The following is a 21,785-nucleotide window of genomic DNA, read 5'->3' on the forward strand; positions in this document are numbered from 1 at the left end:
GGAGTGGGAGAGAAACCTCACCTCCCCCAACAGATCAAGCTAGAGGCAGACTAATCATGGAGTTCCCACCTTGTGTATGTCTACTTCTCTCCATGGTCTCAAGTTGCAGTGGGGGAGGTCTAGGTTGGATATTAGGAAAAACTATTTCCCTAGAGGGTGGTGAAGCACTGGGATGGGTTCCCTAGGGAGGGGGTGGAATCTCCATCCCTAGAGGTGTTTAAGTCGTGGCTTGATAAAGCCCTGGCTGGGATGGTTTAGTTGGGGTTGGTCCTGCTTTGGGCAGGGGGCTGGACTTGATGACTCCTGAGATCTCTGCCAGCCCCGTGATTCTATGGTGTCAGCAGCGGGAGGGAGTGCAGAGAGGGCCACCCAGGGGGCCGGGAAGGGACATGTGGGGGGCACCCCAAGTAACAATCACATTTTTGGTGGGGGGACAAAGGGGCAGTGCACCTTCCTAGTGCCAGGAGGAGTCACCCATGCCTACAGGATTATGAAATGAGAGCAAATATCAGCCACACACACACAGAGCCACCCTTTTCCTCCCTCCCCCACCTTTATTGTTTTTGGCTTGACACAGCTGAAGCCCAAACACACCAGGAAGGAAATAAATGGGTGAGGTTTTGGTATCTTTTTTATTTACAACAGGATTAAAAAATGCTTGCCCATGAATGACCAATGGCCTCCCGTATTCAGTCTGGTTTTGTTAGCGACACACCGTGGAGGACCATAGACGCTGACAGACACAGAGGACAGAAGCAGTAACTAGTTAGCACTGATATCTAATGAGGCTTTGCTTCTTTTTTTTTTTAAGCCACAGACCAAGGCAGTGAGTCGCTGGGTTTTTGTTTGTTTGGCTGTTTAAAGCAGCAAAAGTTTGTCATTTAAATTAAATCAGGACCCCAGACAGGCTGCCGGAGTCTCCATCAACCACCCTGTTCTGTTAATGAAGACTGAGGTAGGAGGCTCTTGTGAAATGGAGTTGAGTCACGGCCCAAAAGCAGGTAGCAAATTAGCCAAGGGAGCAAAAGTCTGGCTCTCACATAAGTCAGTCCACAATGTAGCCATGCCCTTAGACCTGAACACTTCTCTGCAGCGTGTAGCCTTTCTGAAGTGATCAATATAAGTGGGCATATATATATATATATATTTTAAAGTCACTTTAAATTCTGGCTTCACTTTAACTGGAAATGGAATCACAGGTGCATTGCAGTTTTGAAAAGCAGGACTTTTCGGTAGTAATGATGTTCTACTGAATGTTGCTGGTGCTAGTCAAAATTGCTCCATGGGCTTTGATGAAGCTATGTTGATTTGCCAGCCCCATGACTTTAAGGGTATTCTACACGGGGAAATGGACTGACAAAATTATACTGCTATAGTTATACTGCTAAATTTCCCCAGCTAGACACTCTTATGCTGGAATAACTGCTTTTTCCCTGATGTTGCTTATAACACTTTGAAGGGTTTAAATTAAATCAGAAATAAAGCACTTTTATTTTGGAATAAGTATTCATATGGGGAGACTGATCAGATTATGCTGGTAAATTTTCTCATATAGATAAAACCTAAGGAATCTCGTCTGCAATTCAACTGAGCTTAGCTATGCCCACCCCTTAAAATGATCACCTAGGGTTTGTCTACATAAAAAAAAACCCCTTTGTAACTGCATGGTTATATCACTATAAAGGTGCTTTTACCACAACAGTTTATTCCAATGAGTGATGGTGGAATAAACTATGTCAATATAACTACATCTACACTAGGGCCTGTAAAGGTCTAATAACAGCAGAAGGAATTGGAAGTGACTCCTTCAACTGAAAAAAATCTGTACAAAAAAGGAACTTAGGGGTGTGTCTAGACTATGGAGCTTTTTCGAAAAAAGTGGCCTTTTTTGAAAAAACTTCACCCTGCATTTAGACTGTTGTCGCATTCTTTTGAAATTATATCGAAAGAACGCAGCAGTTTTTTCGATATTGGTAAATATACTTTTCCAAGGAAGAACACCTTTTTTCAAAAAGAGCTCTTTCGAAAAAAGGCGTTCTTGAACGCAAACAGGGCTTTTTTCGAAAGAGAGCGTCCAGATTGCCTGGGTGCTCTCTTTTGAAAAAGCGGATCGCTTTTCCGAAAGTCTTGTGGCTGTCTAGACGATCTCTTTCGAAAGAGGCTTGTAGTCTAGATGTACCCTAGGTGACATACTAATGAGGGGCATGCCAGATTCCCCAACCTATCTCTTTCAGCACCATGAAGATGCTTATCCAGGTCATGCTACAGCTCCGGACAAAACCATTTATGTTAAAGAACAGAAGTCGTGCCCTATTTATCCACCCCAAGAGCCTAAAGAAGGAAGGCCCAGCTTTTCAAAAAGGGTTAGGTGTTTGGGGCCTACATAGCTTTGAGGATCTAGGTCCAATCACTCTTTTGCCAATTTGAGTCCAACTTTCATTAGGACTTGTGTGGAGTCTTCTAGTATCCTAGCCTTTCCCTAGCACTCACAAGTTTAGCTCCCGCAGGACCTCAAAGTGGTTCCAGTGCATCTGCAGGTGCTAACTTGGTACCATAGCAACTTGGCAAAATTAATGGCAGTGAGATCCCATCAAACTGGCAGGATGGAATTAGAATGTGCACGCTCAGTGGTAGTGGAGATAGGCATCTGCCAATGCCCAGCCAACCACGTTATTGCCCAAAAGGAGCTACAGGCTAACACAGGCACAAGGAACAAACATTATGCACAACAATATGAGAATGGCACGATTGTTGGCATGATAACTGGGTACAGGAAAACACACAACTACGTAAATTAACATTGCAGCTGCTGTTGATAAAAAGTGACTGGGGCCTTAAGGGTTATCTACCAAAAACTCAACCTCTTTTTGTGATTGCACACTAGAATGCCAGTGAACACACCGGGGAGTCTGCAGGGAACTGGCATTATAATGCCTATGACCACTTCTTCCACACACGGAAGCTCAGATCTAAGCTTTAATTCCCATCGGTGGATTGGCTGGTCTCTAGGACAGTGGTTCCCAAACTGCGGGGCATACCCCTGAATGTTCAGAGGATTCAAAAGGGGCTCAGGCCCACCCCAGTGGAGGTGGGGAGGGAGAGTAGCCCCCCCCGTCCCGCTTTGACTCCAGCCATAGCACCAACCACTGGCCCCAGCTAGCTCTGCCCTCCTTTCCACTCTGCCTCTACCCTCAGCTCCTCTCAGCTGAGCCAACTGTGCAACAGTGGAAAGGGGGCAGACATCCCCCCACATGATCAAATAAATCTCCATGATGTTGTCAACATTAAAACACCTGCGCCTGAAAATGCCCATGAATAGTTCTACTCATAGGAACAGTCCCATAGATTCCCATAAGTCTACTCAGGTGAGTTAAAGCCATTCTTGAGCATAAATGCCATAGGATCAGGACTTCTGTCCACTACATCTGTTGAAATATTTCAGGTGCTAATTACAGTATAACTATAAGTTCCGAACCTAACTCAGTGCCGTTTAGACTCCAAAGCAACAACACACTTAAGCGTGTGACTTAGACGTTCAAAGGGCTTTACTGAGTTGTGGCCAAAAACAGAAAGATGCAGTTCAACACCATCGCAACCTGCTGCTTTCAGAGAGCCTTTGGAGAGGCAGCGTCAAAGGAGTGGGAAAGTGTTTTATTAAGCTGCATGGGCACCTCTGTGAGAAGGCGTTAGCTTTGGCTAGTCTTTGACAGCTGCTTCTGGGCCTTGCTCTGAGATGGCGGAAGTCATAACAACCGGAACAAACAGAGAAGAGGGAGGTTGGAAAAAGTGTTTAAAAATAAAATTGTTCTCCAGGTGCGAGATTGTTTGGTTTGCTTCAACACCAATTTCCACGCTACAGCGTTGCTCAGAGAGGAGCCTTTAAGTACAACCCTTCGTCTCAGTAGATAATCAGTGACTTCATAAGCTGGTAGACATACACGGAGGACAGCACAATTACGTGTGGGCACGTTTTATTCTCTCGATGCACTCGCACATTTTTTTCTGCTCAACAGCAAAAAGCTTTATTGATTCAAAACTTTTATCTTCTCTCCCCCCCCTTTTTTTCCCATTTGTGTAGTTCCCCCCCTTTTTCTTTCCAATCACAGCCTTATTTATGCTTTGAGTTCCAAATTTTCCTAGAAGAAGCTAGTTGACAATTCAATCAAAAAGGTATTTTTTTCCTCCCCCAGAACCCTATAAATTACATGCAAAACATTGTACATAGAGATTAAATAATATCAAAATGCAAATACAGATCAGGTGCACTTTAAGCTGGATTCTAGAATATGGCAAACACACCAGGGTACATATTGCTTTGAAACCACCATTGTTTTTAATTGTCATGCATACCACATAATATTCAGTCTTTTATTTTGTCTTTTTTTTTAATACAAAAATACCAGTGCTTATTATACTAGTTACTGAAAAAAAGAAACTCAAATTCAAACCTGCGTGCTCTTTTCAAAAGAAATATTTTGGTTTTATTGGTGTTTGTTTTTTTTAAAAGAAAGTCAGATAAATATATATACACACAATGTGTATATTTTTGAAGTTGTATATATATTTATTTCGGGGTAGGAAATAAACTAAAGGCCGTTTTAGCCATGGACTTTGCTGAAAGGCTAATGAACTCAACACCCCAACCATAGCCCCCTTTTTGGGGGGGCCAGCAGGGACATCAGAGGCATAAAGCACAAGAGGTAAGACAGCCAGTAAGATGAGATGGGCAGAATTATTGACAAGGAACAGGGGAAAGAGACAACCACTAACAGGACAGCAAAAGCCACAAAGCAGTATTGTATTTGACCCATAAATTCCAGGTAAGCCTGAAGGAGTTAGGGTCAGTTATGATATCAGGCCAAAGTGATATGCTTCTCAGCTATAGTTAGCTTGTCCTTCGCTCAGCAAGAGATACTGCAGGGAGATGTGTGGGGGGAGTGAAACACTCAAGAGTGCATTTCAGGAGATCCCGATGGATAGCTCAGCCGATTGGTGAACTCACAAGGAGGTGGGACAGCAGAAGATGAAGTCATCCAAGACTTTCTCCTGGCACAAATGGAACCTACCATCACCCTTCCTCTCCTCTTGGGGCCGTAGCTCCCAGAGACAACTGTCCAAAGCCATTTGCCCAAAACACATGTGAAGGCAGAAACTGGGGACACGTGAAAAGCAAAGGCCTCGACTGTTGAAAAAGTTAGTCCCTGCCTGGTGGAAGGCTGGAAGAAGCCACTCTAGTAACTGATCTTTCTGAAGATCTCTTCCTCAGAGATCCAAATCCAGAGCACACTGAAGGCCATGGGAGTCTGCAATGGACTTGGAATTGCTTCTTCCCTGGTGTGATCCAGAGTTACACCTGCCACAAATTGTCCCTGCTCCTCACAGAGAAAGCTTTGAGATGAGGGACGGACTGAACATGTATCAAAGGATGTATTTTCCTCTCCCCCAGCTCATTTATTTTCACAGCTACCCATGGCTAAAATTCAGTTTAGTATTTTTCCTTTTGGAGTTTTTTTTTCTTGTTTTGTTTTAACTTTTCCCTTAAAAACTTATTGCACAAAACCTTGGAAAATTAAAGTCAGATCCCTGTGCAAATAAATGTCCCCCCCAATGATGAAAACTCCTAAAAATGGATATTCACCAATGCACACAGGAAGTGATGTAATATCTTTGGTACCAATCTGCCAATTTATTTAACATAACAAAACAGACCTTACTATTCAGAATTGGATTCAAAATTGTTTAGAGTGTTTTAACAACACAGCATTCCAAGGCAAGTTAACACGTATCACAGGAGATTACTTCATTTCCTGTCTGACATGGCACTATCTGTTTAATTCTCCCCCCACTCATTCTGTTGGCAGTAAAAAATTAACTAAAAATCTCTCCATCTTTCAAGGCATGTTGCAAGAAATTCCAAGAAATTCATTTAGGCTACCATGCCTTTTACACTGAAAGCAACATCTCTTTTTCCTCCCCATTTTAAGTTTCCTCAATAACTTAAGCCATAGTTAGCTGCTGCCAGTTTAATCACTGAAACTAACTAGAAAAAAATATTTGACATAAAAAAGTATGCACAATAAATGCTTATACTTTAAGCAACCAGCCATACCAACAAAATTTATATAAAAAACATTTCTGTGTAATCCAACTAACTTTTAGTACAAAGATGGCTGCTCAGAGAAAGGAAGTTGATTGGAGTCTGTCCAATCATTAAGTTACCTGTCACCTTAAACTGCCTGTCATGTGATCACATTCCATTGCAGACACATGACTTACAGCTTTGTTTTTTTCCTTTAAACAAAATACATATGGCTGACTTAAAAATATCAGTTTCTGATCTAAAGAAAACTATATTTTTTGCATAATATTTATATATAATTATTTCCCCCCTCCTATGACTGAAACTAGAATGACAACAACAAAAAATAAATGGACTAAAAAGGTAGACCAGACCCTCATGGTAACCTCCCAGTTGCAGACACTCTGGGAGTGACTTTTTAAGCGCCTCCAAAGTTTTCCCCGCCTCCCCCCAAAGTTTTTTTTTTAAAACAGGTCTGAGGTAATAAAAATATCAAAGAAACAAAATCAGTGTCCCCCAAAAGTATTTAATAAATATTTATGTAAGCGCTTAAGAACACCGTATTTTCATCTGTTGTATTTTTTTGCAAGTTTTTAAAATAGAAAAATGATCTTTTAAGCAATGTAAGCTTTAGAACAGAAAAACAAAAATCCTTTTCTCTTTCCCATCAGATAGGTCATGTAAGAGACCAAGAAACAGCTGTATTTTCCCCTTAATATTGCCCCCCCACACTATAGCTCACATGAAGAATGAAAGGAATGAAGGAAGCAGGTGGGTTTTTCCTGGATGAAAAGAGTGGGCTTTGATTTGCAATTAAGATGCACAGTGGCTGTGATTTCTTCTTAGTATTGGCAGTTTGTGGAGCCTACCATCCCTTCCTCTTTACCAGCTTTGGAGCAGAAGACCCTGCAAGGACCTTTCATCGGTCTACCCTGAACACAGGATGGAATGAAGAGACCCAGCCCCAGGGCATGAGTCAGTGTTGGGTTTAAAAAAAAAAAATCTTTGTTGTTGTTGTTAAGGAACACTTATATTTCTTGGCAAAGTACCGGAATTCCACGTGGCAGACGGTGCTTCGGGCAGTGCTTGGACAAGGCACGGGAGTTTTCACTGTGCGTTCTTAAAAAAAAACTCATCATCCACTTACACATTTCTGCTTGTTGGGAAGGAGGCCCGACCGTAGCCCCATCCCATTCTTGTCATAAATCCTTTCATACAGCCAGTTGCAACTGGATTCTCTTTGCTTCTAGGTCCAGCTTTTAATTGAGTAAGTGTTGGAGAAGAGGGCGAAGAAGGTAACCTACAGCATTTTTGAGGCCAGGTCTACACTAGGAGACAATTTTGAATTTTGACTTCTGGGCACCCTATTTTACAAATCTGAAGTTCTGTGTTCTCAGAAGTTCTGTGATTCTTCTGGGGAAGAATCGAACATAGTCCGAGGCAGGCTCCGTTAACGTGGTTGCGTTACCTCAGACTTGAACCTCAAGAAGCACTCTGTGGGCGGCCTCTCAGAGGCCAATTAGTTTGAATTAGCGGCACCGGAGCATCCACACTAACGTTATTTTGGACTTACAAGTTCGGGACTAGAGTTATTCCTCATGGAAGGCAGGACTACAGAGTTTGAATTCCGTGGCCCCAGAATAAAGGACTTGGTAGTGTGGATGCACCGCTTACAAAATCAACTCTGGGGGGGTTAATTTGGACTAAGGTCCTAGTGTTGACCAGGCCTCAGTGACACCAACCTAGGGCCAAAGAGAGGCAGAAAAGGAGCCAGTGAAATAAACAGGAGGTGCAGGCATCTCCCATGGTTCATGATTTGGCCCTTTCTTGTCTTCACACGTGAGTTTGCTCAAAACTATTTCAACTGAGTGGCTTCCCAGATGACCAAAAGCTGAAGCCCAGACTTCTCACCCTGCCACAGCCTAAACGTCAGGGGACAAACTTAAAACAAAAAAGACAAAAGAGAGACAACAATAATTAGCAAAGGACACCTGGAACGGATTTCTCCAGAGTAAGTCACATTGGCTACGACCTTAGCTTCACGGATTATCATTTCTTGCATCTGTTTGTAGGTGCCACAAGATCTCAGCAAGATGGCAGGCAACTTTGGGTCTAACGTGGAGAGGGAACCTTTGTAAGAATGGAGAGTGGGGCAAAACCTAGCTATCGGCCTCCTTTGAAGTTCTCATGAAGCCTCCCAGGAATAAGACAGCCATGTTACAGGAGAATGGCTATTTGCCAACAGCTTCATCCAACCCTAGAAACACACAGACAGGACAATTCCATCATGAGACTGGTATGTACATTGATGGGATTGTGCACATACGGCCTCTGCAAATATGACCTCCCCTCCTGCCGTTTCTCTTTTCTCTGTCCTAAGAACCCAGCAGGGATGGGTAGCCTTAAGTTGCCCCAGCTGTTTCACCAGCAGCCGGCCCGTGGTTCCCATCCAGACATTGCCACTACTTTGCGAAGGATGTCCAGGCTCTGCAGTACACACATGGCATGTTCTTTGGGATGAACCTTAGCTGCTGATTGCTCGGCTCCAGGGGCCGAGGAATATTTAATTTGGCAGCATAAAAAAACGCACAAAACCACCTCTGCTTCACCAACGTGGTTCAGAAACGACCTGCTATTCAATGCAGCACGACTCTCGCGGACCATCAAAATCTTGCCGACGGACAGCACAACAGTTCAAGAGCAAAAAGGTGCATTTAAAAAAGAAATCCACAGAAAGTAAGACTTAGTATTTCCAGTCATGGCAGTGCTTGGAGAACCACCCTAGCTGTGCGGCAACCTCTCTTGCGGGGCTTTGTAACAAAGCAGGGTCTTTTCCAAATCACATCTTAGCCAACATATTTAAGACTCTTAAATCACTCGCCTCCTTTGTTTTTAATCACAGTTAGCATGTTGGAAACAGAGGGGGAGACAAATGTGAAGACAGAAAAATAGTAAAGGTTAGGTACCATGTTTTTCAAGGTGGAAGACTGGTTAGCACGCTTTAACCATCAGAGTCTCCGCAGATCATACCTCTTTGTTTTTTCCTTCCTTTCCTTCTCTTTAACACAACTCAATTTTTTCACCCTGTTCAGTTTTTAAATCTCCCGTCCTCCCTCCTTGTGTGACATTATCAGGGGTCAAATCCCACAAACAAAAAAGACTCCCCAAGTCACTCCACATACACCCGCAGATGGAGAGCCTTCGTGTAAGACTATTTAAGATAATCTGAACCTTTTCTTTGAACATGCATTTTTCAAAATGGAAAAAAAAAAATCCTATGGACACACGGAACCCGACTCAAAGAGAAGAAATAGCAACTTGACTGTTTCCCACCTGGGTGAGTACCTACTACAAATTGCTCCCTCTCCTCTCCCCAACCCACGGTACTCTGGTTCCTGCCACTAAATCATAAAAAGGAGAACAAAATAGTATACATATGAGCAGTTGACATGAAGTGACCGCTCTGTGATATCAGTTATCGGTGCTGATATCACACGGGACTTGAGGTGAAGGACGTGAAGGGGAGGGGTCAAAGTTCAAAGGTCAAACCGATGATTCCAAGCTGTCTAAGGGGGTTTCAGACTCCGGGACGGTGTCCTCGGCTAGATTGCTGTCCACCGCATTGTTATTTTGGTTGAGGGAGAGGGATTCACCTGGGCTACCCCCACCTTGGTTTTTGAGTCCGTCAGTCTTGGAGTCTTCTTCTGCGCTGTCGAGGAAGGGGGTTCGAGGCTCATCTTCCTCCAGGATGAACTCTGGATGAGTCATGAAGTTATGAATGGAGCTTCTGGATTCGGGTTTCTTGAGGCCTTCATAGAGAGAGCTACGGAACGCATTCACCACTTTGATCTGTCAGGAGGTTGGGGTGAAGGGTGGGGGATAAACAGAGAAAAGGTGAGAGGCGGCCATGGGGAGATCTCAGGGGCTTCAGGAGAAAAATAAATAAGTAAATAAATTAAATAAAGACGACACCACCACTACAAACAACACTGAACAAAACTAAAAAAAATAAAAAACTATGAAAAAACTAGGACGGCCACAGAGATCAAATTCAGGCACTAGGTGTGTGATGGAGTAACCAACTATGGGGTGACTTCAGAAGCTGCAAGAAAAGACACAACATTCCCAAACAGATCACTTTGAAATGAATGGAAAATCAAAATGCATTAGTTCGGGTGCGTGTGGGCGGGCGCGTGCACACGCTTCTGTGCATTTAACAAAAAGACAAAAAAGTAGAAGTATAACTCAAAAGAAAGGTGGGTTAGACACACACACACACACACACACACACACAGTGATTTGGTTTCTAGGCCCATGGGAAGCAGTGCATTTTTATGGGCTGGTTTATGTTTAACCTACAAAAAGGAATCGGTTTAAAGGTGTCCTGGCTTTCTCAACGTCGCATGGTATGGCAGATCCAAGCAGATGCCACGAACCACAAAACATACCCCAGCCGTGCATGCAAGAAGGAAACCAAAGCTGTGAGAGTTTCCACATTGTAGTCTAGATTCCGGTCAGGAGCTTTGGATCTTAGCCTGGGCTAACACGTTTAAGGGCAGCATTTCCAAAAGCAGCCACTGGTTTCTGGTGCCCACCTTGACATGGGTCAGACCTGGCTTTCCAGAGATGCTAGGTGCCCCCAGCTCCCGTGTGCTCCTACAAACAGTCATGGGGTGCTCAGCACATCTGAAAATTAGGACAGGATTTATACAGGAACCTAAGGCATCTCGTTCACAAGTTCCTCTAGAAAATCCAAGCCTCAAAGCCGACAGTTCTCTCACCCAACCCTGCAGTCAAGTCACAGTTTGTTCGGTCACAGCTTAAAAGTGCAATTCACGTGTTCAAACGCACAAAGGGGAAGCAGGCAGCACCCGGGTAACACTGCTTGGTGATGGTGACTTCTCCACCTGCTGGGACATTGCAGGTTTCCTGGTGAGTCACAGTCACCCCAGATACCAAACCCGCAAAACCACAGGTGTGAGTGTGATGTAGGCCACTCCATTGCAGCCAACGCACATACACTGGGTACGGAAGATCACATCCATTCCCATGAGTGATTTGGATGCCAGGAACACTCAGTGCAGATGCATTTTCAACATCCAGTGTATCCATTTAAATTGATTCCGTACGGCATTGACACAAAACCGGAATCACTGTTCCACACCCTCAGAGCTCTGCTAAAAGCCCTGGTCTACACTAGGGAGTGATTTTGAAATAACCCCCTTTATTTCAAACTAATAAGCGGAGCATCCACACTACCAAGCCCGCTATTTCAAAATAAGGGGCTGGTTATGTTGAAATCTGTCCTCCTGCTTTCAGGGAATAACGCCCATTTCGAAATTGTTGTTAGCCGTAGTGTGGACGCACCGCTGCCGCTATTTCCAAATAACGTCTCCTCAGAGGTATTCGAACTAATGACTCCCCAGTGCTTCCTGGGGCTCTAAGTTGAGGTAGCGCCTTCACAGTCAACGGAGCCTGCTTCGGACTCATTTCAAGGCTTCCCCATGGTGGGGACATGCTCTTTCCATTTTGTTATTTTGGGAGTTATTTTTTCGAATCTAGTTATTTCAAAATAATTTCCTACTGGAGACACGCTCAAAGTGTTATCTGGAGCCACGTCACACCCAGGCTGTGCTTTTGCAAAATAAAATGCTACCCACCCGTCTCCCCTTCTCTCTCCCACACCAAATATTTCTAATGAACCAGCAGCCACATTCCTCTGTCACCAGCCTCACACGGTATCACCTTGCTTGACTTACTCCTCTCCACAGCTCCCAATCTTCTACAGCGATGGGCAATCTAGGCCAGCGAGTGAGCCGCAGGAGTGGCCCTCCATCTCAGGGGGCCACAAGATTGTCGTCACTAAGACGGCCTCCCAGGAGAGGGCAGTGTTGCTCACTGCGCCTGCACACCTAGAATTTGCGGGCCGTGCCGATCAAACCGTAGCAATGCTGTGATTGGATGCAGGGAAGGCACCCAGCTCTCCCAGCCAGCACTGTGAGCAGCCAGCGTGCACCTCCTGTCACGCGCCCTTGATTTATGTGTGTGTCACTTGAACAAAATGGCTGGAGGACCACCCACAGAACCCCGGTGGGCCACCACTACTCTAGAGAGGGTCACAGAAGTGCAGCCACTGGTCTAGAGTAGAAACCAGTCCCTCAGCCCTCACTGAACATTACATTCCGAAGATGTTGGTTATCATCCCATTCCACTTGTGACCAGCCGCCACCTTTGGAGTTTGTTTCTTCCCCCAGCGAGTGGAGCGGGAGATCTAATCCAGTCTATGCACTGGATGAAAACTGAGCCGATTCAGTTTTTTACCAAGGAAAAAAAAATCTCGCGACAAAGGGAGTCGTCCTGAGTGAACCTCTCTCTAGCAGCAGTTACAGTCACACACAATCTCTCTGGAGGATAAGTATTATGGGGTGGCCCTGGCTGAGGGGACGGGGGAAGCATTTGGCTCCAAATTGCATCACTCAGATTTTGGGGGCTAAAGGGACCATCCTCTAGCCACCCCTCCTGCATAAATTCCTCCATGAAAATATCACCCAGTGATCCCTGCTGCAGGGAACGGTTACCAACTCCGACGTACTCAAGTCACTGCTTTATATGCCCCTTGAACATTCCCCGCCGGCAGGAGACAGCTGAGCTGTTACCCAGAGCTGGCCTTACCATGAGGCGAACTGAGGCGGCTGCCTCAGGTGCCAGACGGTGGGGGAGAGGGGGGAGGCGCCAATAGGACCCAGAGTGTAGAAAATTGTGTCTTCTGCTGGTGCATAGGTAGGTAGCAGAGCAGTCCTATGAGAGGAGTAGAACAGGAAGAAGGCAGAATTGAGACCTTTCAAAGTTTTGGCCCAAGTGAGGGGACATGGAGGCGTCATTTGAGCTCCCCGCTTCAGGTGCCAAAATGTTGTGGGCCTTTACCCAGCCCTGAGTCGCCTTCGCCCACTGCTTGGAGCTCACCATCTGAACAGTTAGCTTCGCCTACCCACTTTCCGATGCTCTTAGTCCTCTAGTTCCTAGACCAGCCCGGGATGGGTTGTAGGGAGCAGTTTAGTCATGCTCTGACACCTGTGAAAATGAACACGCCTGCGGGAACTCCGGGCTTCAGCCCGCACCACTATGCTACACCAGCCTCCAGCGTCTCTCAACACTCACCCTGCGTCCCAGCTCAATGGGCAGAAAGCAAAGGAGGAGGAGTGGCAGGAGAAACAGTCGACTAAGTTCTCCACTCGCAAAGCCTTCACACAAACTGCTTCTTCACGGTACCTTGGAGAAAAGGCCACCGGATCCTGGTTATTCTGGGAAATCAGGAGGGGACACTACTCCCCCTCTCCCGGGTTAAACAGCTTCTTTGGTTATCATATCACCACCAAACTGGAGACACCAGCCACAACCCCTCCTCAGGATAAAAGAATTCCTCAAAGATCTTTGGTGTCAGCACGGCCACAGCATGCCAGTATTCACAAAGCATAGAAAACAAGGCATTATTCCAAGGGAAGCTGGAGATGAGACCTCCCCGCCCAACTTTACTGCTTCACAAGTCAATCTGTAGAATGCCCGTGTGTCCTACTTTAACAGGGACATCCTTTGGGGCTGGCATCTCCTCCCCTTATGAAGTGATGACGGTGCCCCCAAGAATCCAGGATGATGGATGGATCAGCCTCATTGACACCCGCCTGATGAGGGCTTTGAAAGCCAAAAGCATTGCATCTATAAAAGTAAAACGAGCATATCCCCGTGTCGCATAAGGACAGACAGACAAGCACACAACGCTCTGGCTTGCAGAGCCAGAAGACAGGCACGACACAGATCCGGGGAAGGCTTGAGTGTCCACCTTCACAGCGGGGAGCCATGTGGCCTGACCTGCGAAAAGGGAAGGTTACATCTGGGTGGACAACACTGGGGCAGCTGGAAGTCAAAGCCAACCAGGCCATTTCTGCGATCAACCGATTGGGCTAAGTAGGTCTAGAAACCCAGATGCTTGGGGGTTCCCTCCCAGTTGAGCAATATAGTATCGCCACTTTCTTTCTCTTTTAATTCCTGTAGCAATGAAGGGTACCACTAAGCTATAGAGGAAGAGTAAGGCAGAGCTGGAAAAGACCTAGGCCAAAATTAAAAAGAAAGGCAGCTATGACTTTTGAGCATCCTGCTTAATGTCCAGAGTCATTGCTGACAATGGGGGGCTCACCTTACTAGGGTTGCCAGATACCTTCACAAAAAATCCCGAACAGGGAAAAATTGGTTGAGGAAAAAAAAAGGGAGACCAAACTTGTTAAGCGAAAAAAAAGGAGAACAAACTTGTTAAGGAAAAAAAAAAAAAAGAGAGAGAGAGAGAGAGAGAGAGAGAGAGAGGTTGCTGCATCTTTAAATTACCGTGCTCCTTGCTCCCCGCCCTCGCAGACGACGCTGGCCATCTTTTTGAGGAAAAAAGGCCGCTGCGCCTTTAAATTACCATGCTCCTCACTCCCCCCGCCCTCACAGATGACACTGGCCTTCCGTATGAGGAAAACAGAAAATATCGGACATTTTGCATGTCCAGTATTCTCTATGTTTTTTTACCGGACGGAAGGCCAAAATATCGAACTGTCCAGGTGAAAACTGGACACCTGGCAACCCTACTGACCTTACACCTCCAAAAAAGAGCACAAAAGGGAGATATGAGTAGATTCTACTGGAAAGTTTTGGCCTTACTGCTTTCCAGAATACTAGATCAGTCTTTCAACCTTGTATGGCATCATACCTGTATATTATTCCTCTCTCAGTCATGATACAAAGCAATTAGAATATTTCATGTTACTCCTCCTCCTAACTTTTAGGTGTCCTTTTTTGAGGGAGTTTGTTGTGCTAGCATGACTGCCAAAAACACCAACTTCTTGGGAGCTGGAAATCACACCCAAAATAAAATAAAGTAAACCCACGCCGCTGTTAAGTGCACACTCGGATAACCCCAGAGATGGGCAATCGACAGAGAGCTCACGGGAATACTCACTGCACCACCGAAAAGCGCAAAAAACAAAAAACCAGCCAGCAAACCAAGAATGACAAATCTGCAGGAAACGATGAATGCTTAGAAATGATCAAAGCAGCCCAAGGGATTTAGACACCTGTTCCATTCGTCATGTGGCTAAATCCCCTAGACTGCTTGGGAAAAAAAAAATCCATGTGTGACAGTAAAGCTGGTGGAATCTCTTCCTCCACAAACAGCACGGTACTTGGTCTTCCTACCATGAATAGATCACCTGAAAAGATTTATCGGTCTACTCCGCCCCTTTAATGAACACAACGGCTCCTTTAGGTCAGACAGAAAAGACTCATGCCTTAAGATGCAAAGTTCCTGCGCTCTAACTATGCAGGTACTGTCCCATCCAGGAGCATAATTACAACTGGTTAGCCCAGATGTCCATGTGTGTTTTTTGGTTTCTCTAACATTTTGGTTCCCCCATTCAGATTGTACAGGGCATATTTTGTTGCCTTCCGTCATGCAGGTCTTGTTATTTCTCAACCTCATCATCATAATAAGCAGAACCCCCACAAAACCAATGCAAATTCAATCTTGTTATGAAAGGATCTCTGGGTAGGAAGACAAGCAAAGGAGGAACAAGTTAGGGATGGGTTCCCAAAACTGGATAAAATAAAAAATCCATCCAAACCCTGGGTCCTGACTGGAACCACATCTCCAAGGGGTGAAACATTGCACTGGCTTTTTTTTTCCTCACTGTGTTTTGTTTCCAAGCATCTACTCAGCCCTTCTGGACTCAGGAGCAAGTTCAGAAAAATGGCCAGAAATGTTGTTCTTGGTATTCCCAGCCCACCTGGAAGCAGGATTTCTGATGTTCTTTGCAAGTAAAATCCCATTGAATCAGTTAAATATTATGTTTAACGGTTTAAACGAGGGTGGGCTGGTGGCCACTCCAGCCCACCTGGGCCACCGGTTAACCTTTGACTTCCCTGTTTGCAAGAAAGCCTTTCGGTGCAACGTTACCCACCTTTGCCTCAAGTTTGGCTCAAGCATCTGAACTTAACCAGATGACCCTCCGCCTTCCCAATTCCAAGCTGCAGGAAGTTCCCATGCAGCTCTTTGCAAACATAAGCCAAAAGCTTTGCATAGACTCCAGCCACTCCTATGGAATGCAGACACAGTGGGTATGTCTAGACTACTTGCCTCTGTCGCCAGAGGCATGTAGATTAGGCTACCCGGCATAGGAAAATGAAGCGGCAATTTAAATAATCGCCGCTTCCTTTAAATTAAAATGGCTGCCACACTGTGCAGATCAGCTGTTTGTCGGCACAGCGCTGTAGTCTGGACGCTCCGCGGTCGACATCAAAGCCCTTTGTCGACCGCCCCGTTATTCCTCGTGGGATGTTTACCGGGGCGGTCGACAAAGGGCTTTGATGTCGACCGCCGAGCATCCAGACTACAGCGCTGTGCTGACAAACAGCTGATCGGCACAGCGCGGCAGCCATTTTAATTTAAACGAAGTGGCGATTATTTAAATTGCCGCTTCATTTTCCTATGCCGGGTAGCCTAATCTACATGCCTCTGGCGACAGAGGCATGTAATCTAGACATACCCCCAAAGTGGCATGTTAATGTCATGTTTCAATTTTTCACCTGAAACGCTCCATGAACACCCATCTTTCATGTCCAGAACAAGAACCTGCATTTCCTCTTGGTTCCAAATTGTCACAGCATCTCAAGCATCATTTATACCAGGTGGGGGTTTGCCCCAATTCCAGCCCCTAGAGGAAGTGCACCCTGGCAAACCCATAGGTAAAGCAATCACTTGTACTGGCGGAATTCCATGCTCCATGAAACTGAGGTAAACGGCGCCAGTGCAAAGTGTGGCTCACAGTGCTTAACCCTGTTCACACTAGGGGCTCAGTGGAGGCGCGGACCCTGACAGCTGTAATCAGGCAACATTCCCAATGGACACAAAGCCTAAATCTATAAGCCACCAGCTGTGAGTCACTCGTGGGATCTCCCCTTTGTTACATCACTACCCAACAGGAACACAGCATTCAGGACTGCCGAGATCTAGCACAGTAGGACTTTCCACCAGGAAGTAATAAAGGGAAGACAGAGGGGCTCAGTTAATCGGTATTCAGGTCAACAGTTTTAAGAAAGAGAGAGAGAGCAGCAGAAAGGAAATAGAGCCAAGTCGAGATAAAAATCGAGGGCACGATTAGCCACCTGGTTTAGCTTTTGGGAAAGGGGTTATCTGGTAGGGCTCATGCTAGCCTTGCAAATTATCGATTCCCTCCTGCAATCAAATAGCTCACCAATCCATGAGTATAAATGGTGGTTTGGTCGGACACCCCCAAATCCACTGTGTTTCTCTCCCTTTGCTGGCTCTTTACCAGGTGGTTAAAAATGTATTAATCATTATTCCCCCCAAATGAGCACACTGCCTCGTGAGAAAGTCGTTATCATTATGCTGGTGCATAGCAGCAGAAGTAAACGAGTCAGCCGTACTCCCTCCAAAACAATTGGGGTTAAAACAGAAACAAAGACCAGGGATTTTTTCCCCTACTCTTTCGCGTGAAACATGTATTGGGAACAGATGAGCTTGGAAGTTATTAACGGAAATAGTCAAGGATGTTTCTCTCATAAAGGAGAACAAGGACTATGGTGCAATTAACATAGCAAGCCATTTTCTGGAGGAAAAAAAACTAGACAGATTATTCATGGCGTGGCAAGGACTTGCAGGGAAATGATTCACACATACTCACAGGAGCATGACACAGCTCAACTGGAATAGGGAAGACTTACCTAAACAAAAACAAGAAGAAAATCTATACGTTCCTTGGCTGACAATCTGCCTCTGCTGAGTAGCCAAACTCCGTGACTTTAGCAAGGCCAGAATTTCTCCCCCCCTTTTTTTTTTTTTTTTTTTTTAAATAAAAGGGCTATATTTTCCAACTTGTAACCTAAATTTGCGAAGGGGTTGGAGGTCTATTGAAAGTGCCGTATCAGGACCAGGCATTGTGAACTGTGCAGCGCAGCGTGTTCCATGCCAGGCGTTTCCACATGCCAGAGGACCATGGCATACGTTAAAAAGGTTTTAAATCAGCTGTCCAGAAAACCTAATTTGCACATATTGGGTGAAATTCAGCCCAGTGCAAAGGGCCCCCCGCAGGCCTTCATGTCCCATGTCGGGTCCCCAGTTCAGGAAAGCAGTTGGCCACGTGCTTCCTATGCAGGGACATTGTTCGGTTATAACCCAGGCAGTGCATTTTCGAGGTGATTTGTTCCCCGCCTCAGACAAAACCGGGCGTGGTTTTGTTGGGGATCAGACGCCGTCATTAAGGGCATGCTTCCCCCCCACCACCACTTCAGCATGGCCTCACAAGCACTGTGCATGCAAGGTCACGCTGGTAGTGGCGGGGCAGCACGCTCCTCAAAATGGCAGCCTCCCGTGTGGCATGGCCTCTCCCACACCACTCTCCAAATGCAATGAAGTCCTGTTGGCCTGGGACTTTTGATCGGGCCTTGGAAGGGGCCCTTAAGCGGCGATTCTCTGCGCGGGGCCAAAGGTCACTTCCGGCAACGCGTTATTGCCTAGGCCACTCTGGAGGCTGGTCTGTTACAGTTTAGCTCTAAAGCAGGGGTGGGCAATAATTTTCGTGGGGGGGGGAGGAGGGTTGCTGCGGCTATTTAAAGGGCTCACGGCTCCAGTCAAGGTAGCGCCGTGACTGGGAGCGGTGAGTCATTGAAATAGGATCCTGCTGCCTGATACACCTGGAAATGCGGTGGCATGGGCAGCAGGATATAACTGGAAAGCAGCCAGATGCTGTCCACGGGCCAGATCAAAGTGTTAGGTGGGTCGGATCTGGCCCCCAGACCGCATCTTTCCCAGCCCTGTTCTAAAACCAAGTAATCCCCCTGGCCTCCAACAAACCAAGATTTATGGATTCAGTGAGGGCAGGGGACTGGACGTGACCTCTCAAGGTCCCTTCCAGTCCTATGAGATAGGTATATCTCCATATATATAGTGAAAACACCAGCCCAGCGGATTGGAGGAGAGCAATGTCAGAAATCCTGACTTTTGGAAAGAACGGCTTCTCTCATTTTATTTAGGGTCTTTCATCCCCCACAGTTCTTTTAAAGAACCTCAAATTTTGCACCCACAGGAAGGAAAAAAAAAACAACCCATCCATCAAAATCCTGCAAGGAGGAGAAAAGATAAAAAAAGAAAAAAAAAAAGAAAAGAAAAAAAAAAGAAGCAACAAGGAGGAGAGAAGGAAACAAACCAGAAAGGTTTTAAAACACGGTTAAAGAGGCAACAGCTTTAAAAGAAACACATGGCCTCTCCACCCTGCCCCGCAACGAGACAAGGAATCATTATGCCAAGTCAAGGATTAAAGAAGAGGGAGAGAGAACAGGTTTGGTTAGGTCGATGCAAGTGCTCTCTTGTGGTTATTAGGAAGTCATGCATTGTAATAGACTAATCACTCACTGCCCGCAGTAGGAGATGCAGCAGCAGCAGCAGCAGCAGAAGTGGTAGGAGTGGAATTGACGGAGGAAAGAGCTACATGGGTTGGGCTAGAAACATTTTTTACATCGTGGTGTTGGCTCACGATGGAAGGCTGTCTCCTGAGGGCTCCCTGTAAAGAGGAGGCGCCGGTCTGGAATGTGTAAACTACGTCCATCTGTAAAGAATCAGAGAGTAAGATAGCTTCGCCCCACAGTCAGAGACCCAGAGGAATGGGGGGGGAGGATACTGGAATTGGGGGACAGGTATGGGGAAGGAGAGAAGGCTAGGCAGACAGGGAGAGACACACGGACAATAAGGAGGAGGAGAGGATGGAGGTGGGCAGGAAGGGGGAGGAGGGAAAGAGCGGAAAATCCCATTTCAGATTACATTCCCATAAATACAATTTTGGCAGATGACCCAAAAGCAAAGATTAGGTGTTAGCTTCCTGCCTCCCCCTCTCTGTAGTTTGCATCAGTTGCAATCTCTACAGGCCCCCAAGGGTGGGAGCAGTCAGGGGCAAAGGATCTATTATATCAAGGCAACCTGCAGGAGAGGCGGAAAGAGAGAGAGGGGGTGGAGGGGTGGGCGTAGGTGTGAGCTGGCAACCAGTACAAAGTGCAGCCTATATTCTAGAAAACTGCAGGCCTCTCTCAGGGTCGGGCCCTGCATCACACCGTGATTGGGGCACATGCCCCAACGATAAGGAAAAAACCAACAGCTGTGAAATAAGGAAGCAACCGCAGACTCAGTCTGCTGACACATTTGGAAGGATGGAAGAACAGAGCAGTAGCAAAGTATACCCGGGGAAAACAAGGAAACGACATGTCCTTGCAGCTTCCTATGTTTCCGGCCACTGCTCTGATCGTGTGATCCTTATTAAAAAGGCATCCTTAAGGAATGGTGTGCAGCTACCCAGTTCATCCCGGGGAGACCCCATGCACTGCTTTGCCATTTCCTTGTTGCATTCTTGTATTCCGATGCAGGGATGTTTTCCTGCAACCAGCAAGGGCAGCCTTACAAGAATCACGGCAGTTTTCCTTTAAGGCACGTGGATTTAGGACACGCCCTTGGAAACCCAGAATTCCAGGGTTTTGTTCTCCAAGCTGGCTAGCTATGATGTGCAGGATAAAACGCAGTGCTGGAAAGAACCCAGGGCTTTTGCATAGTGTTGCCGTAGCAAGCAGCGTTTGCCATGAGGCAATAAGGCAAAGAAAGCTGGCCCCAGTACGGCTGTGTCGGGCACCGCATGGTTGATACCGGTGTCTCTATCTCATTCTTCTTACCGGGAGACAGCACCTGAAACCTGTATCATGCTGCAGCACCGCAATACAGACATTTCTACCTACCATACACCAGCAAGTGAAGCTCATTCTTGTGGCTGCATGGTATTCCCAAAGGCATGAGGCTGCAGGCCAGCTTGAGAAATTAGCACACACACAACCACTGCCCCAAGGGCCAGCAACATCTCTGACTCCGAGGGAATCTGTTTTCGCCACATCTCACCCCAAACCAACCCAGCCTGGCCAATTCAAGCCAACACCGCCGCTTAAAAGACTAGAAGCCCAGAGCAAATAAATCATGTGTTGGCTTCCGTTGTGTGTATTCCCATGACTCATATTTTTCCACCCACAACTCAGTGATCTCAATGTGGGCCAGGCTCTGAGCTTCTTTGCACACCTGTGGCTTTGGTGTGGACCACATGCATTTCCTAAAAGTTGCAACAACACAAAAGTCACACGTTGGCGGTGTGAACCACAATTTCCATGTGTGAAGAAGGACTTGTGTGCACATCCTATAGGCACACGTCTCTGACTCCAATTGACTTAAGGAACCTTTTGCCAGTTGGCAGCCACTATGAAGGCAAATCTCTGGACTGAAACAATAACCAAATGTCATGAACAAGAACAACTGAGGCCTCATCTCAGCACCTCCATTCTGTAGCCCATCCCCAGCCCTGCACCCCCTCTCCCCTGTGACTTCGAAATGCAACCGCCCTACAATCCTCATTCCAAGCGTGTCGCATGAGCCTGAACCACGCGAAGCAAACCAGTTCCTTCTTGTACTTGTCACAATGGGACGTTAACTCCAGCAGGGTCCCTAAAGCAGGAGGAGTGGAGGTGGTCGGCTTGGTATCTTCACATTCAGAGGCCTCTAGGAGCCTTCATGGTAGGAAGAAAAGGTCAATGTGTGTGTATGTGGGGGAGTTGATTGCGTTGTGTAGGCACGAAA

The 21,785-nt window shown here is 46.2% G+C and overlaps 1 protein-coding gene across 5 annotated transcripts in view; it reads right to left on the reverse strand.

The window, feature by feature from the left end:
* Positions 1-615: 615 nt before the first annotated feature.
* The window catches only part of ATP2B4 (ATPase plasma membrane Ca2+ transporting 4), a 119,910-nt gene continuing 98,740 nt past the window's right edge, over positions 616-21,785 (reverse strand). For 2 of the 5 annotated variants that reach the window (XM_075910016.1, XM_075910015.1), the window contains 2 exons: positions 19,539-19,731; positions 9,760-9,928 (listed from right to left, as the gene is read on the reverse strand). In XM_075910016.1, coding sequence (XP_075766131.1) covers positions 9,903-9,928; positions 19,539-19,731 — 219 coding nt within the window. In that variant the 3' untranslated portion in view covers positions 9,760-9,902. Of the gene's footprint in view, positions 9,929-19,538; positions 19,732-21,785 lie in introns of all 5 variants that reach the window. The other 3 variants (XM_075910014.1, XM_075910013.1, XM_075910017.1) reach the window with 2 other exon arrangements.

This window comes from Pelodiscus sinensis, chromosome 27 (assembly GCF_049634645.1).
Source record: "Pelodiscus sinensis isolate JC-2024 chromosome 27, ASM4963464v1, whole genome shotgun sequence".
NCBI lineage: Eukaryota > Metazoa > Chordata > Testudines > Trionychidae > Pelodiscus > Pelodiscus sinensis.